The sequence below is a fragment of the Oxyura jamaicensis genome, chromosome 6, assembly GCF_011077185.1.
Source record: "Oxyura jamaicensis isolate SHBP4307 breed ruddy duck chromosome 6, BPBGC_Ojam_1.0, whole genome shotgun sequence".
NCBI lineage: Eukaryota > Metazoa > Chordata > Aves > Anseriformes > Anatidae > Oxyura > Oxyura jamaicensis.
In genome coordinates, this window is record NC_048898.1 from 17,366,683 (window position 1) to 17,385,363 (window position 18,681).

At 42.1% G+C, this 18,681-nt stretch overlaps 1 protein-coding gene across 4 annotated transcripts in view; it reads right to left on the minus strand.

The window, feature by feature from the left end:
• The window catches only part of MARCHF8 (membrane associated ring-CH-type finger 8), a 94,697-nt gene that overhangs the window by 10,226 nt on the left and 65,790 nt on the right, over positions 1-18,681 (minus strand). For 2 of the 4 annotated variants that reach the window (XM_035330491.1, XM_035330493.1), the window contains 4 exons: positions 15,333-15,383; positions 4,309-4,388; positions 3,161-4,006; positions 1,033-1,213 (listed from right to left, as the gene is read on the minus strand). In XM_035330491.1, the coding sequence (XP_035186382.1) occupies positions 1,033-1,213; positions 3,161-4,006; positions 4,309-4,388; positions 15,333-15,383 (1,158 nt within the window). Of the gene's footprint in view, positions 1-1,032; positions 1,214-3,160; positions 4,007-4,308; positions 4,389-15,332; positions 15,384-15,482; positions 15,552-18,681 lie in introns of those variants that run through there. The other 2 variants (XM_035330492.1, XM_035330494.1) reach the window with 2 other exon arrangements.

The following is an 18,681-nucleotide window of genomic DNA, read 5'->3' on the forward strand; positions in this document are numbered from 1 at the left end:
TATTAACCTCTTTCACTTTGGTAGATGTGGCAAGATTTGTCTGTGCTAAGAATACCAGTGACTTCCACCTCAAAATCCCGACGGTAAGGATTAACTGAATTTGAAAGCTTGGAGGATGTGGGAGAACAAAAAGAATTCAAGCACAAAACTGATCTTACAATACACGTAGTGTTTAAGTACATGTACTTTAAATCACCAGATTTATTAAAGGTATTCCTATTTTATAAAACCAAAACAGAGGTTGTAGCAACCTGAAGTACTAAAACTCAGTCACGCACAAATAAATGATAAAAGTTAAAACATTTATCAGTGAACCTTCTACTTACACTAAAATAGGTTTTCTTGATAAAAAATACTACAAATTTCAACCAAATTATATTCAGAACATATGATTTAAAAGAAGTTTAAATTGAGATCTTCATATTTTCAGAAGAATTTAAAAGTCATGTAGACCTCGGTACAGCAAACCAGAGCATGTAACAGCAGTACAAAGCTTGATCGTTCAAAAAACAAACAAACAAACAAACAACAACAAAAAAAATACAGATAACTGCAAAGCAAATGCCTTTGTGCAGTAGATCAGAAATGCAAATGTGAAGTAAAAAAACACATTGTTGCATGCACATATGCATGAGCAAGTATATGTATGTATGTACATTTACAGAGAGAGAGCTACTGGGCTATAATAAATCTCAATTATTTTTTTCCTGTTAGATGCAGGGCATTGCAATGAGAGAAAGGACTGGAACTCATTTTCAGGTTGGGCAGTTGAACCCGATTCACACCTTGAACTCTCAAAGCAGAAGTATCATGACAAAGGTTAAAGCAGAAAAATGCTGCCTCTCAGAGCTGGATTCCATTGATGTTGAATTTGCGAAGTGTAGTGTTAAGCAATTTAAATTCTTCTGCAGCTATACAAAACTGACCAGACTTACTAAGGAGCCATAGAAATATGATAAATATATTGGTTCTGTGAGATTGTGGGCAAGGACAGCCTTTTTTCAGCATGGATGCGTGTGTAACAAAGCCTACCTTTCGCAAAGGCTTCAGTTTTGTCTCCATGATGAACTCGTACTTGCACAGTTCACAGCATCGTGTATCTGAGCTCTTGATCCATTGCTGCAGGCAGGCTTGGTGCACAAAATGAAGACTTCCCGTGCAGTGACAGGGGGTAATCAAAGGGCTCTCGTCATCTCCTTCACAGTGACATATCCTGAATCAGAAGCAAAGCTGCTCATTAGAAGAGGAAGCAGAAAGGATGTGACAGAGGCATGTAATATCTGTGATCACACACGGCTGTCCTAAGACATACATATCAAAGGAATGTCTTTCATAAAGGAGCTAAAACTAGAGAACTCCCTTGCTGCACAAGCACACACATACACGCAAAATAATTGAGTGCAGACACTGCTAACTAATAGATGAGGCAGACACACAGAGCCTGACAGATATTTGGTATGCTAAAGAAAAAAAGTGTAGAAAACTACAACCCTTCATCTACCAGAACAATAGCACTTAACTGAAAATAGCATTTAAACAGATCAGACAGCACTTCCCAAGACAAAATATGCAGAGGTACAGCTACTCATGGATTACGATCTAACACAGAAGATAAAACAAAATTCCCAAATGAATTGTGAAACAGCCCACCCCAGCATCATGAAGAGTTAATTTTGCACAAGGGAAATTATTATTTCTGGTGCCAATTGCTAAGAAACAGAACCACGCTGCAAAACTATAGCATCGATATTCCTCAAATACATCTACTCTAGAAGGACTAATGGCTTTGCTCTTCAATTCCTACCTTGCAAGAGCTGATAAGGAAGAAACAGCTCTGCAAAATTCCCAATTTCCCTTACTGCCTAACTGTGCAGACAGAAGGGACACCTGATACAGTGCTACTACCAGGTGATGACATTTGATTTCCAGCTTCAATTTATACACAGCACTTGGGCTGCATCAAATACCACTAACTCCTTCCAACCATGCGGAAGAGGTCATGAATTGAAAGGGGGATGGTAAAGAGCTCAGGGAATGAAAATAAGTTACTAAGCATATGCGAAGTACATCCTGGCATGCTGCCATCCCTGTCTATTACTGAAATCTCTTACTGATGCGTAGCATCTTGCCTCTCACAACCTTGCTGATAGCTAGCAAGTGGGACTGAAGGAGTGGGTGGATTACAAGAGCATCTTGTTGATGACAAGCCAGTAAGGAACTAGATTTTGCTGGTAACGTGGCGTAGTGGGGGGAACCAAAAACTGGCAGGTAGTAACACAGCCAGCTTCTGAAAGTGGTGTCGGAGGAGAAAGATTAGGACAGTAAAATGCTAGGTAGAAGGATGTGACAGTTACTCCTGTACTTGGTGTCTCCTGCTCCTCAGACATTTTTTGGAGCTGGGATGGGGCAGACCTGCAGACAATTCTCCATGAAGACAGTCCAGAGCAGCACGCTCCTACCACCTGTGTATATGACTGTGTATATGACAGCTACAACCCTTTGTAGCTGGAACAAGGACACCCCATCCTTTTTGGACCCCATACTACAGATACCACATGGGCTCATCACTAACACCCAATGCTTAGGTCTCCCTTTCAACTAAGGCATCCAGAAAGCTCTTTACGAATAAAACAGCATGATGGGATACAAACTGGGAGGTAAAAGTTAAAAAACAAACAAACAAACAAACAAAAATCTTAAGCTATATGGACCAGATCTCAGAACCAATGTTCAAGCAGCCTCTTTTCCTCCTTATTCCCCACCCTCTGACACAAACCAGCAGTGGCTGTCAGGAAAACACATTGCTCATTAAAAGCCAACAAATTGTCAGCTTGGCTTTTAGTATGTGTAGCTGATTCTCTCATGATATTCCCAGTTTGGGCACTGATGAGAGAAAAATACAGCCTCAGAACCCTAAACCTGAAACAAATTGAAGACAATTTATTTGACTCCCAAGGAAATTCTTTTGTTTAGTAGACTTGTTAAGTGCATCAGAGGGGTTAAGGGAAGCAGAGAGAAGGTTGCATGCTTCAAACTGCACAAATTAAAGCAATGTGACAGGGTGAAGGAAGAGACAAACAGCACAACAGCAGGGAAAAGCAGAATGGTCACCACCACACACGGGAGGGCTCAAAGGTAGGCGGTTCTCCAATAAACCAACCTGCAGGTATCCCCCGATGTAGACACAGGGGAGAGAGGGGGGAATTTTTCTGAGAGAGGGGAAGGGCAGTCAAGGTCACTGTCCTTCTCAACCGAACAGAGCGGTGCCCGCTGCTCTTTTGTTTTCAATTTCACTGAGGTGCTGTCCTCAAAGACGTCATCATCTCCCATATCATCAGAGCAGAAGTCTGTGCTTTCCACCAGCATGCTGGAGGATTTCTCAGCTTGAAAGTGACTGGAATAGCTCTCCAGTTCGTGGAACTTATGCAGGCTGCTGGTGCTGGAGTTGTGGGAGAAGGAAAAAAGGTAACGCAACAGTTTTTTGCTTCTTGAGGTGTCATGGTCCACTTTGTCCTCCAGCAAGGGGATGTGTACAGCGCTGCGGTTCTCTGCTCCTCCCGATGCACTCGAATAGTTGGAAAGGGAGGGGATGTAGGAGTGTTTAGAATTGCTAAAAGAAAGAGGCCTGAGATTCAGCGATTTCCTCTCTTTAAGATGAGATTTGTTAATCCTCAAATACTGCTCTTGAGTCGGGGTCAATTTGCCTTCTGAGCATGTTCGCTCCACATAGTCAAAGCACTCGCTGGTGCTCTGTGCCTTCTGGTCCACGTCATTGAGGGACTTGGAGAATTTCAGGGTGCGGGTGGGCTTTACATTCTTAGCAGACCTGAGTGCCTGGCCCCGATCCTGCCCACGGGAGTTTCTCTTTGCTGCATGTAACGTGTCCTGACAGATTACTGTCACAGTGACCCCTTGTGTCAGAGAGCTCTGGCAGTGAGGATTTTTCAAGACAACAGCAGACTGCACTGGACTGTGATGACAACATTCAGAAAACACTGCACTGGAACTGCATGCAGAACAGTGGAATAAAAGCACAGAAAGTAAAACACAATTACATAAGAGAACATGTAATTAAAAGTGAAGAAATGAGAATTACAGCTAGTGTGGGAATGTCATACATAGCGGGCCAAACAGTCAGTGGGATTCAATGAAGCAGTGTTAGAAAGCAGTTGAGTCAAACAAATGGGACGCTTCAGATCAGAACCCCATGTTGCTTACTTCCCCATACACATGCTTTTTCAGTTTTGTTTTTTCTCAACTTGAATCTTGCATGAGCCTTGCTGTAGTCATGCAAACAACACACTTTACCTGCAGATGTCCTGATTGGATGGTGTAACAGAAGTCCGAGAGAAGCTATGAGGAGCAGAGATAGAGGTTGGACTTCCAGCCTGCAGTGAAATAAATCAAAGGGAAAGAAAAAAAAATCAGAAACTGGAAGATTTTGGTAGGCACAGCAGTTGCCTTCAGGGTTAAACACAGCATATACAGCCAGATATCACTCTATATCACATTCAAGGGCGAGTTGCAAGAAAGTGAGGCTTCATTGTCAACTGCTAAGTAGGGAGCTCACACAGCCTCATCCTTGGGAGAAGAGAAATCAGAACAGAAACGTTTCTCCCCAAGGTCAAATTCAGCCATCTCTGGAGCAGAACCTGCCAGCTGTCAGACATTGCAGACATTGCACAGAACAATAGCTCAGGAAATGAGCAATGCTACAGTAATTAGCATAATTGGACGGAGGTGTGTATATAGACTAGTCGTAATTTAGCTACCACATAATAGCTAATCCTTCCACTCACAATGAATACAAGAGATTAGTGGCTTGTTACTTTTTTTTTTTTTTTTTCTCCCCAGAAGACATCACCATCAGTAATTCAACAACCCAGGCACTATTTGGGGACATATTTTCAGTACTAGCATATGTACACGAGCACCATCTGCCAAAACAGACCATTCCCTGAAGTACTCTTTGTACTTCAGGAGGCCTTTCATCCTGCTCCGACTCTGACAGGGTCTTCCACCTACTTGCAGAAAAGGTGTGGCAGCAGCCACACTCAGGGGACCTGACAAGATCACAGTGTGAAATAGAATAAGCAAAGAATTCAGAGTAAGAAGCATCCTGTGTCAGAGTTGGAACTTGATGGCCTATTATTACAGGCCTTTTTTTACTGCTATATGCTGTGGGTCACCAGCTGAAAATTCAGGACACTTCCCAAAGGTTTTGGTGAGAACGAGACCGGTGTTGATAACCCCCTTAATGGGCAGAGAATCTCTGAAGCAGTTTTTCCCACAGCTCCACAACTGTTGGATATGCTGTGCAGCTCACCCACTGCTGCAAAACTGTGCTCTCATATTCCAATTCAAATTAGAGCTCTCTTGCTCTGCCCAAGGAAAGCCTGAAAACCACGATAGAGGAATGCATTCAGCACAACAAAACTGTTTACACCACATCATTGCACTGCATCTGTTCTTGGTACACACGCATACACATCACCTCTCTCAGGTCTCTTCAATTCTGCGTTTAACTCATTAAAAGACCCCATGGTACATTTAAACAGAACCGCTGCAGGCTTTTACAATACACAATGCTTGTCACAGTATTTTCTTCTTTCTTTGTGTGAGAAGGTGGGTATGCCAGGATACTTATGCTATTTTATAAATATAAACACAACCGTCATCTTCTGTGTTACGTGACTCATCTGTTAAGGTTTTGTTTCTCTAGCCCACAGCAGTGAAGAGAGCAATGTGCCTGGCATTGCATCAGGACGTTTCAGGTGCACAAGGCCTGAAAAAACAGGTATCCATTTACAGCTGGGTCTGCAAGAGTCAAGGGCAAGACTCAAACACACACCTCTTGATCTGCAGCGAGAGGCCTCAACTTGTGTCCCGTCCTACCAAGATAGGTACGCATAGAGAAAAATAATTTTTAAAAAAAAAAAAAAAGGAGGATAATCTTATTCTAGAAGGCAAACTGAACAATGTCATGACTGTGACAAAACAAATTAAACATGTAAAGATCAGTTTGGATTTATCCTGAAAAGTATGGTTCTTATATTTTACACCGCTTGCACATGCTAATGATATAGGATGTTGGTCATGCAGGGAAGTGAATTCAGCTATTACTTGTATTTTTTTCTACTTAGTGTTTAACCTATTCTACAAACAGTCAACTCCTATCTCTTAAAAAGAGTGTAGTAATTACTTTTCTTCCTTTTTTTTTTAAACGAAAGACAAGTTAGCGGAAGAGCTGACACACTATAATCTGGTGCAATAATTATGCAAATGAAAATTAATACGACTTAAGTAATGAATTATTTAAAAAGACATTTAGCAATCTTCTAAAAACAAAATATTGAAGCAGTAAAACAGCACGTTGCATTCTGCCATGGAAACAGAGTCATATATTGCTGGAACTGCAGTGACAAATCAATTAATAAATCTGTCTTTTTGTTATGAATGTTATCACAGAAAGTAACCTGCTTATAAAGAACCCACTCTCTTTACTCCTTCATTTTAGAAATGAAGCGTTAAAAAAAAACACAACAGATGTGTATACAATGTGACAGTCTAATATCAGATGACTAGATTGAGTGATCCAAAATTTCACTTCTGAACCCATATTATCGGTTTCTTGATCCAAATGCCTGGCACCAAGATAGAGTGTCAAAGTCACACTGCTTGAGAAATCAAGAGGCTGGGACAAGCAAGAAATTATGAAATTTTGTTTGCATTTCAAGATCATTTTTCTGTGTCTAGATGCCAGCACTGCTCACAATAGCTTGCAAACAGAAAACTAAAACCACAAATCCACACTAAAGCAACAACAAACACACCAAAAAACCACCCATACACAAACACATGTGTGAAGCAACTTTCCTTTTCCTCTTATCTTCCTGCCTCTCTTATACCGGAGGTCTTTTACTCCACCTTCAGATAAAATGCAAACGCAACCAAAAAATGAACGTAAGATAACACTCATGGAAAGGCACCACAAATTGGAACAAAATACTGGAGGAAGTTATACCCCACCCTCAGCTGAAGCTGATGTAAGCTGTGGCTACCGCTAACTGCCATGGTTCAGTGCACCTCCAGTCTCTCATACCTCCCACCCTCCTTTCCTCCCATACTTTTTGCTTGTGAAACTATTTACACAGCTGCACTGCAGATCAGATTAGGATACTGAGGTAAGGCCAAACTAACCACTTACTTTCCTGAGCTTGTTTAATGTCAGTCACTTCCCCAGCTTCATTTGCCAGAGGAACATTAGTTGGTTACAGCAATGAGTCTAACGGTGAGAAGAACACAGAAAAATGCAAGCTGCTGCCCAAGAAGTAAGAAAGCCACAGCAAAGAATAAAGGAAGAAATGCTAGCAGCCCTGGACCAGAACAGGACAAAGAAGAGGTGATGTTATGGGAGAACGCAGCAGAGAGGTGGGTCCAGCTAGCTTGTACCACTGACAGTTCTCCCATGCAAGGCTTAGCTCTAAAAAGGTGAGAAAATAAGCAACCAAAGCCTTTGCCATCATTCTTTATGCATCAGAAGCATCCTCCTGAGTGGTAGCACCTTTGGGTAAACTAGCTACTTATGATGTGGACAGCAGTAATAGGTTTTAAAGCACTCCTTATGATAAGGGGTTTCTGCCATGCTCATTATCTGACAGGTATCCTAAGCCAGAATTCCACCCGTCTAACCCCAGAATCACTTGCTGAATCACTGTGGACTTTGATGCTCTTCGCTCTGGGTGAATATCACTTCCAACAACAAGCCCTAGGAGCTATGTGCTAGAGAGTTATCCTGTACAGCCAGACTGGTGGCCTAAAATAGCTCAGAAATAAAGGTCAATAGATAGTTAATTGTGTCTATTGACATTCCCATCTAATGCAATTCAGTGAGGTCACAGTGCGGCCCTCTGCACTGGTATTTGGATAACCACAGTAATTCTGAAGGCAGCAATCCCTAGAAGACTACAGCTCTCTATACTGTTGCCATCAACAAGATATATACATACTTCTTACATATCTTATATAAATATTTATATCTTGCATGTATAAGATACATAATACATGTGTATATATATATATACATAAATATACTTATGCATATGTGTGCAGCCATAGCTGGTTGCTTGCATTCTCAGCCTATTCCACAAACTGGGATCTCTTGGTCTCAGTCTTTCCTGATTACCTACTTGTGACCCCATGCAGCACACACACAAAACAAACAAACACACCTCACCCTACCTCAGAAAAATTCTCATCTTTGAAGTGAGCCACAGTGAATGTGTCAAGGGCTTTGGTATATTCCCAAATAACCTGCTTACCTTAGGTGCCACTTCTGGGTATGGCTGCTATCACCTCGCTCCGGGCTGCGCTTTGTACTAGTAGTTATACCTCATTTTAAAGAGCAGGGCCTGACACATTTTAACAATGTAATTATATTATTTATTGATGATAGAAAGTTAAAAAACAACTTCAGTTCAGTATATTTTTCTCCACTGAGGGGAAGTCTGAAGGAAGCAAAGAAAGGATTTCCCCCATACCTGCAAACCTTATCATTTCTTGGTGCCACACGAATAGGAGTAACATTTTGCCCCTAATATTTGTGCTACAAAATCATCTAGAAGGCTTAGCTAAGGACCTGGCAATTAACATACTAAGCACTACACACATTTTAAAATGGATCGTACCTCTCCTGCGGTGTACAGCTAATGTTAAGGCAGACAAAGAGTTAGAGAAAAGCAGCACAATCTTAAATCTTTTGCCCACAAGGAACTGCCATACAAGAAGCTTCAGAAAATATAAATGTAACAATAGAGCAACCAGCCCAACACTCTGCAACACAAATTTCAACCTGGCGTTTTGATTATAGGTTTGCCTTTATTTTGCTCTGCGATGAACCCATTTCTAAACTACTCTCTTTTGCCTAGTTAAAAAAAAAAAAAAGAAAAAGAAAAAGGAATTAAAAGCTTAAAAAGGTAGCTTGTCCCTGCTGTCAAAAAGACTGATGTTACAAGATGTGTCAAGTGCCATCAGACCATTGCAGCTGTTTCTGTCTGCCTCTTCCCTGTAAAAAAACAGGAGCACAGTGATAGTTATCTCTGCTGTTACAACTCCAATGACCACCAGGTCCTCTAGGGGCTTAAGGAGACACAGATAATCGTGGTAGGTGCTGGCTAAGGGGAGACATCATCACTGCATTGGAGTTGTCTGTGCCCCAGGTACAACAGAGACCTAGCCCCACCACGTTACTCCCCACCACACACAGCCTCGGCACAGTGATGCTTTGTCAGCCCAGACACCACAGTGCTGCAGTGAGCCACCAGGACTGTTGTTTGAGTCAGATTCATCTCTGCTGGCATTAACACATCATAGTGATCAATTTGGTAGAAACACACAAGGAAGACAGAATCAGAGGGATGGTCATCATGCGCTGTATTTTAGAAGAACTCATTACTGAAGAGCTATTTTATCTCTCTTGCACAGACCCCATTTAAACATGTATTAAAAAGGCAAGGCTGCTGCTAGACGTGGACATGGCAGACACTTATCTCACATTGTGCATCTCCAGAGGCAGTGAAAGCCCCAGGCTCTGCTGCCTCCTTAACTTCGACCACGGAAACCAGAAACCACCACCCCATATCTGTTCCCCAGCAGGATCTAGGTACAGTCAGTACGCAGTGCTGGGGACCTTGTGAAAAGAGGCCCTAAGTGCCACTGCAACATACTCCATAGCTAACCTGACCATTCTTCAGGTATTCCAATGACATCCACGAAGAGACACAGGCAATCTGACTGTTGTTCTTCAAGAAGGGGACGCCATTTTGTACACTACACAACTGTACCACATGCCAAGAAAGACTGCAGCTATGATCTATACTCTGCAATACGGCCATTGCTCATACACCCAGCTCTCACCTCTGCATTGCCTGTCAGCTACGTTTTTTTTGTTGTTGTTGTTGTTGTTGTTGTTTGTTTTTTCCCGTGTTAAGATGGAAACAGCAGGAGCAACCAGTCTAACTGTTCCTCTACCACACCATCCCAATCCTCTCTGTCTGTGGGCCACTTCTGTACCATCCTCTGCCCCTTCCTTTGCCCCAGCCCCATCTCAAACGAAGTGGTACAATTCAGCTTTGCCTGAGAAGTCCTGAGCCTGGGCTGAGGGCAGGCAGGGAGGTCTCAATTAAACCCAAGGGATGCATCCATCGTTACATCGGAGTCACTGCAGAAAAAATTGCTTTGCTGGAGCCATCCGCCTTCACAAGGATGCGATGCATGTGTTTGTACGTTTTCAGCAAGTGCTGCATTCCCTGTACACAGTGTCTGAGGGCTCCTGCTGAAGCGCACTGCAGCTGTAGTCCCCGGCATGTATTTGTGGAACAGATGTGGCAGCTTTGCTGCACATGAGACAAAGGAGGCCTCCAGCCGAACCAGCACACCCATGCAGCAGTGCAATGGGGCAGTGACAACTACTTGTGCAACCAACCTGGCATTTGAGGTGGCCAGAACAGGCCACCTACACGCAGGCTGGGCATTGGGGAGGGTGGGCAGCCCTAGATGACATGCCGTTTTTGAAAGCTTTTCCTAAATACCAACATGTCAGGATCAAACGTCAGTAACTTTTGCTCTATGCAAGTAAAAATTACATCTAGAAACGAGGAGTAAAGGTGCAGTCAGCTTCTCCTCCCATTTCCCCAAGAACTCTAAAGGTGAATTCTGACAGGAACTTTTCCTAGAGATATCAGAGCTATAGGAAACACAAAGCAGGCTATTTATCCTTTCAAAATCTCCCCAGGCATAATTCAGCCTGCCTATGGCACAGGATTAAAGTTGACTGAAAACAGTAACAACTACACAGGTTCTGCAGAGAGGGAAAAAAAAAAAAAATAGCCCATCAACTATAAAATCTTCCTCAAAATACCTTGAGTAGACTGGGTAAAGAAATCTCCTGCAGGTTTCTCCTTCACAGGGTTCCCTCCACACCTATATGAAATAAGAATCTGGCGCCAGGAGGGGCATCACAGCAGAGGGAGACTATTACATCCCTACCAACACTACTGCACTGTGCCCCAGCACAAGCTTTCTTCTCTTCCAAGTGGGGAAAAGAGCATACCTCAACCTTCCCGTCAGGCATTTTTTCCTGTCTTATCCTATCCCTAGCAGCTCAACAGAATCAGGATTCATTTTGTTTAAGCAACTTCTCTTTCCCTGTTCCTCTTTCCCCCCCAGATTGCATACCTGAACAGAACGCCTCTGAGCAGCAGACCTTTCAGCTAGCCCTGGTCATCTGATAGACTACAGGACAGCTAAGCACAGTGACTGAAAAACCTGGACTGCTTTTCTACGGGCAAATGCTCACTGAATCCATCAAAGCTGCAGGCAACAGTGGACGTGTGTATTCATATGCTTTCCTAAATCTGTTCCAAGCTGATGAACAGCCTAAATGGATTTTAAATTTCATAGCAAGCTTAGGCTACCACTTTGCATCTGCACTGGCTGCCATTCAGCCCAAGAATAATTTAATACTTTACAGCGTGCTTCTGCTCAAAAGATAAAGCTGTGCAGGCCTTCAGAAAAGACAAAAGCATTTACATTTTTAAGTAGCATACTTTTGATTCCTTTGCTGTGATCCCAGTATTAACATTGTCAAAGTTTACCTCTCAGAGGGCTATAAGACCTCTCAGAGGTCTTATTTTCATAGTGCTTCCCCACTATGCTAAAATCAGCCCTCCACAGCAACCAGGTGACAGGAACAGTACACAGATGACCTAAAGACATTTCCTATAAGACATTTCTATATCACATCATCAGTTCTGGGGTCTATCAGACACTTTAAAGGCAAACAATACCACTAATATCAGGATAACTGTTTACAGACCAGCTTTGTTATTGACCCCAGTTGTGCTTGTTAGCACAGTTTCTTTATTTAAGAGCAGATGATGTGAATTACCAATGCTGTGCAGATCCTTTTTTTAGCTACTCTGTGACTAGCTGTGTTTTAGGGTCAGTTTTATCTATATTTAGAGGATGAAGCTTCTATTACGCTTAATTATTTCTGTGCGGCTTGTATGATGAAGGTACTTACTAATGAATGGTGGCTTCTCAACAAAAATGCTGGCTTGGGGTACACAGCTGAGATTTGAACCTGGCCTGTGTAGCTGCTTGCCAACCAGCAATGTTTCAGTCAGTGTCACTGCTCCTGAACAGGGCAAGTTTGGAATTGTGCCTTGCCTGAGTCCCACAACTGAATCAATTCAACCTCCCTCCAACACTTTTTTTTTTTTTTTTAATTTCAAAACAAACATAGAAGAGATTCCACAAATTCAAACATTTCTTGTGGAGCAGATTTAAAAAGAATGTTTGAAATATACACACCAGAAAAGCAAAGAAGGGCCTGGAGGAATGCCACATACCCCAGCGTGCAACAGACTGCATACAACCTAATAGCACCATATGAAGATCCTCCTACATCTTATCCCCTACTTCTTTTTTCTGCTGCTTCTGGCCTCCATCCCCAGCCAAATGTTCAGGTTCTTCTTTTTTCTTGGCCTGGACACATGTACCAGCATCTCCTCAGCCTCTTTTAGCATCTGCCCCTTGGAGGACTGCCTTTTACCCCTTCCTCCCAAGGGAGGGCTCCACCTGGCCCCAACGCTAGAGGTCTATGTTCAAAGAGGTCCTGGTACCTTCACCAGCTGATCTTATTTTCAGTGGCACCATCTGTCTGCCTCCCTCCTTGATCACTTTTAGCCCAAGGGCACTGACCGCTTTCCTTGGTCACACTGAGTAACACAGCATCCTCTCTTGGCTAGAGGCTGAGCTCTGACTCAATCCTTTCCACTCAGGTTGTACTGTGCAACTGAGAACAGTGGAAAGACACACAGTAATAATCACAGCAGGTTCATAATGACATAGCAGCATCAGAAAGGCCTTTGAATCAAGTGCCAGCACTAAGCATTTGTAACAGCTCTGTTATACTGTATGCTAGATTTGGATGGAAAAAATAACAGCTGAAACAGTCATTTGCAGAAAGCGTGATCATTATTTCTGTACAGACACACCAACATATCTGGTAAGCATAATATAACTGATGAAACTCAACTTTAGTTAAATAGCTCTTCTTAAAATAGTGCAGTGTCAGCAAGCTCTGAGGATTTTAGAAAGGGCTATATAGACAGCCAAGCATTGCCTGACGTTTTCCTCTACATGTATTCAACCTGCATTACTAGCTAGGTTGTTACACTATTCTAAACAAAAATAAAAGGCACTTTCATATTAAACCTCAGAACTAATGACAAATGTTTCATGCACTCAAGATTCCCCACAGCATCCTGCTACTATAATCCTTCCAGGTTTGCCCCACAAATTGCTTGTGACAGCCATCCCAGTGGTGAACTGCAAAATAAATTACTGCAGCTTAGCACTGAGTTGTCTGGATGCACAAGGCAGCATTCAGATGAAAGAGGCAACTCAAGTAACTGATTTCACTGGTGGGACTTCCACCTCTTGCCCTTGCTAGGAGCTACCTCCAGAGTGAAGTGGTTGTGGATCAGACACAGGCAACAGAGGGTCAGTAGGAATGTTTGTACCTCTGGGAAGCTCATGTTTGGGAAAAAAAAAAAAAATCTCACAAATTCAACGGGCAAAGCTGACTTTAGGTCCCCTTGAGAAGTTTAGCTTTTGCAATATGCAGCAATCACTTTGAACATTTTAGTGTTCCAAGAAGAATGCAAATATTGGTGTTTCATTCACCAGGGAGAGCTTGCCAGAGTGCAAGGTCCTTCCCATTGCACTACCACACCACCAGCTCTTGATGAATTAAGAACGAACTGTGCAGCCAGCTTTGTGTATGATGCTTCTGCTGGGACTGGCCTCCTCTGTGAGAACAACCTAATGGGAATGAAACTGCTGCTGCCAAAAGGCTTGTTGTGCTGAATTTCACACACACACTAAGAAAAGTATAATGATACTTGATAAAAACTGCCATTTCTGTTGAACAATGCCTGGAAAAAACAACAACAACAACAACAACAACAAAAACCACAACAGTAAGGATCCCTAAGAAGAGAATAGCAAGGGCAAGAAGGAATAGCAACAGTGCCATTTCAGAAAAGTACAAATCAAAAGTTATACTCACCTGATATTTACTTCAAAATCCTGTGAATACACATTTTCTGAAGCTGAATGCAAAACACAGTCCTACATCACTCCATAATAACAACAACTTTGGCTTGGTCAGTGTTATGCACTTGGCCAGTTGCCCTGCTTGTTATTTAAGACATCCAGTAATCCTGCCTTTCTATTCCAAGGTGAAAGTTGTCTGTTCCCATATAAACCGTAAATTAGGTACAGCCACTGTTTCTTTTGCTGCAGATAGGCACAAATAGCTTCATATATCCCAAAGTACCCAAAATGGCATAAAGTGACTTAAGTCTGTCATTAGAAGTCACTACTACCAGCAACAACAGTGGTGAAACAGAAGGGTTAAGGTTTATACACCCTGTGAAAAATACTGGTCAGCCAGGACAACGTTGCTTCCACGAAGACTTTAAACACTTGTACTCATGGAAGCAAAAAGGTAAACTAAAAGCAAATTAGATTTCAGCTAATTAAAAGTCCTCTTATTTGTACAGCAGAAGTGGGAATAGGGTGTGTTATTGCCATAGGTTGTCTTGGACAGAAGATTTTTTTCTTTTTCCTGATGAAAAAACAAAGCAACTGTGCTTTTGAGGTCTCCATTTGTTATACTGAAGTGTGACAAGGGGTAGCGCATCATGTTTCCCTCACAAGTTCAAAGCTTGTAATAGCAAACAATTTAAAATACTTACATAGCCATGACCTGATAGCAATGCACACCATGACACTAACAATATAATTCAATGTTGAAGTGACGATAAAATAATGCTTAAGAATGTATCCAACACCTATTATGGGGTATATGGCTATATGCATCTTACACTGGACAACTGGACAGCTTATGGAGAGAAAAAAAAAAAAAAAAAAAAAAAAAGAACATTCTCAAGTGATGGTTTTGGAGCATTTTTTCCCCAAGATAAAATCTCAGGCATGTGTTATCTATCTTGTTCCTACTGAGCTAAGGAGGCTGACAGTGTGAAAGAGAAAACCTACTGTAGCTTCCATTTCATTTGACCTGTAAAGGCAATTTGCACAACACCAGAGAATTCTAATGTTTCAGGAGAGTGACTATCAACTACAGATAGTCATGAGCAGCATTTTCTACTGGTCACACTCTATAATATACCACCCCAATTTTGAAATGAAAGAAAACCCAGTATCCCCAAATTTAGCAAAGACAGCTGTATTGAGGAACATACCTTAGAGATGTTACTGGAGCGGCTCACAGAATGGCCCAAAGCTTTCTCATTCTGAAAGAAGAAGAAGATGATCATTGCAGGAACAAATTACAGTTATGAGGATATTTTAAAACTGGTATTAGAAACCAAGTATCATGGAGAAAGTCTTACAGCTGTGACTTTCAAGGATGTTGCTTCTATTGACATCAGCCTGATTTGCTGCATTTACTAAGCTGTTTTGTTTGCTTAACAAGATATTCGGTTGCTGAAAATCAAATAGGCAAGACAAATACAAACTGAGAAACACCAGAACAATGACCTCTTCTATCTGTACTGCAGAGCTCCTTCCCCAGATACCACCTGATTTGGAAAAGGACAATTTTCAGCCCTGCCTCATCGACATCTAAAGGCAAACATCCAACCACTAAAACTGAAAGCTCTTGCTTAAAGAAAACATTCCAATGATGTAAACAGAAGTATCCCAGTGGTGTCTGGAAACAATTCTGAATAACCACATGCATGTCATTTCAGGAGACGAAGCAGAATTACTGAGGAACTTCTTATCTACCACAGAACTCAGAATTAAACTGGAAACATCAAACAAGATGGAAATAAGAAGCCGCAATTCTTAAAACTGAAGTCAGTGACGAATGTATCTGTTACTTTTCAGTATGCAAGCCCTGACGGATAAGGATGACAAACATCTCCTACCAAAATAAGCTGTAGGTTTCACCAAGATATTTCATCCTTTATGGCTTCCTGCTTTCTGAACATCGATTTACCATCAGTGTAAATGGACATGATTGTTCCAGGTAAGAACCTAGAAACTGATCTGCAAAGGCTTGTTGCTCGATTTTCTGAATAAAATCCAACAAGAAAAACATTTTTCTAAAAAATATTACAAACAGAGCAAGTCTTTCATTACTGATCTGTATCAATGCTTCTGTAATTCTGTGAAGCTGGGAGGCAAAGCTGTCTGAGACTTAAATCTCCCCAAACTGGGCATATTTACTACTTTCTCTTATAGGCTCTGTGCTGGCTAAGAGCTTCTAGAAGTGCACCCTTCCATCTGGTATTTCAGGAACCAAAGAGAGATGCTTTGATAGCATCCTATTCCAGTTCTCTCTGGACCAACTGATCAGCAAGAGACTGAGAACAGAAGTCCTGCATACATAACCAACGGGGACATTACAAAACAAAACAAAACCCAGCCAACCGCAGTTGCTTCTAGGTCAGCTCAGATATAATACATTTGGTTTCAGATCTTATGCCTGTAATTTGTCTCAATTTAAGTAACCTTCAGTGACTAAAGACCGCATCAAGCCTGCCTGGGTGGCTGGGCACCCAGATGCTACCCCCACACTTTGGGATCTTTGCACTCCCAGACATTTCTCCTAACAGCACGCTCCCTGAGCAGCTTGAGAGCTCTGTGCTGAGAAACAAGAAAGCAAAGCAAAAATTAATTCTGTAAGCATATGCTTACAGAAGCAGGAAGGCTCTATCTTACAACACTGGCTGCCTCTCCACATGGTCATGGGCACCGCTTTGGTTGAGAGATATAAATTGCACTTCCTCCTTTAAAAATTTGAGGAAGCAAATAATCCTCCATCCGTAGGAGTTTGAGTACCTAAAAGGCAGTGAAACAGTCTTTCAGAATAACAGAGGAGAAGTGACAAATTTTGACTGATAGCCAAATCAAAAATAAACAAGGATCAATGTAAGGTCTGGAGTAGCTGTGGCCTAAATTACCATCGAACTGAATGCCAGATCTGCATCCTGCAAGGCTGAACTTGATTTGAGAGATGACTATGAGCTTTTATTATGTGGATATCAGTATCCCTGGAACAGAAACAAACAGCTAAAGACCCCCAGAGAACACAGGCATGATGCTTCTGTGATGACTAACGCTAGACTGGGCTCCTGCCAGAAGAAGCACGGCTAGGAACTGACTCCAACTGTAAGGGAAGGACCCAGCTAATTTCAAAGACACTGTATCTATAGCAACAGAAAAAAAAAAAGTTCATTGAAGCTACAGAATACAGCAGAAAGAAAGGGGGCAGGGATGTGTTCTCAAGCTATGACAACAAGCGAGCAATGCAAGTTGGCAAGCACGGAGATTTGTCACTGCCTGTGTAAGGTGTGGGGTGAAGCAGGCCATGCTTGGCCTTGCAGGGATGTGTGGGAGGTAAACAAAGCTCAGCTATGTGGGACAAGAAATGGTGGTGAAGAGTGTGACCTGCGGCCAAGAAGTCTGCCTGAAGCAACGTGTAGAGCCCTACACAGATGACAGTCTCAAATCCAGCCCTAGACATCAAAGACTTGCAGGTGAAATTCCTGAAGACAAAATCAACCAGAGGCAAGCTCTTCGCATTAACTCAGCACTCCCCAAATACTGCTGAAGAAAATGCCTGCAAGGGAGCATGGCCGAACTTACACAGGCACCTGTGTTGGAAAGGATGTGCTAAAACTCAGTAACTCTGAAGAGGCTGGAGGAGAAGAGCAGTATTTGCACAACACAGTCAGTGATGCAGAGCACTCTTAGCTGTGCCACAGAAACTAGTCTTTCTGCTCTGCTCCCAGGACTGTGATTTTATCTGATGGGTGCCAGCAGTGTGAGAGAGAGATGCTCATATCATCTTTATTGATCTACTATTGGCAACATACCTATCAGAGGTTCCAGTCAGTACATGATTGTGAACAGCTGGTATTGTTACTACATGTGTGATCATTTCTAAACAAAAAGTGGGCTTATAAAATATTCCTCTATAGAGAGAGTGCACATACACATATTTAAGTATCTGTGATATTTCTAAAGGACTCAGCTACATAAATGTTTTTTTTATGGTTCTGCTCCTTTATCACATAAAACTGGTATGTGCATAAAGAAAACAGGAAATTCACTAAATCTTAGCCTAGATTGGCCAAATTCTGTCCTCATAAGGGCTACTTGTACTGGCAGACAGGAGGAGCACCAACTCAGGCATATGCTCAAGGAGTGACAACTGAGCCGGCAGCCACCACCAGATCCAACACAGATTTGCAAATACGCACACACAATTTTTTCAGTTAGGTTGGCCTATCAATGACCAAGTGACTCCCTCACCTGCTTAAAATTGCTTCAGCCTTCAGTCACCAATTAACCGTGCCTTCTTCCACCTCCTAATCAGAGACATTTTTTTTGAAACAGCTGCTCCAACTCTCCCAATTTACATGCAGACTTTAAAATGTGGTGGGCTAAAAACAGATAAATAACTGAGTTTCATTGTGTAACAGCAATTTCCAGTTCACTATGACCACTCAAATAGCATCTCCACCGAATGCTCTTAGTATTTTTCTTTCCAACTTCTGCAAAGAACCAACAAGATTATTT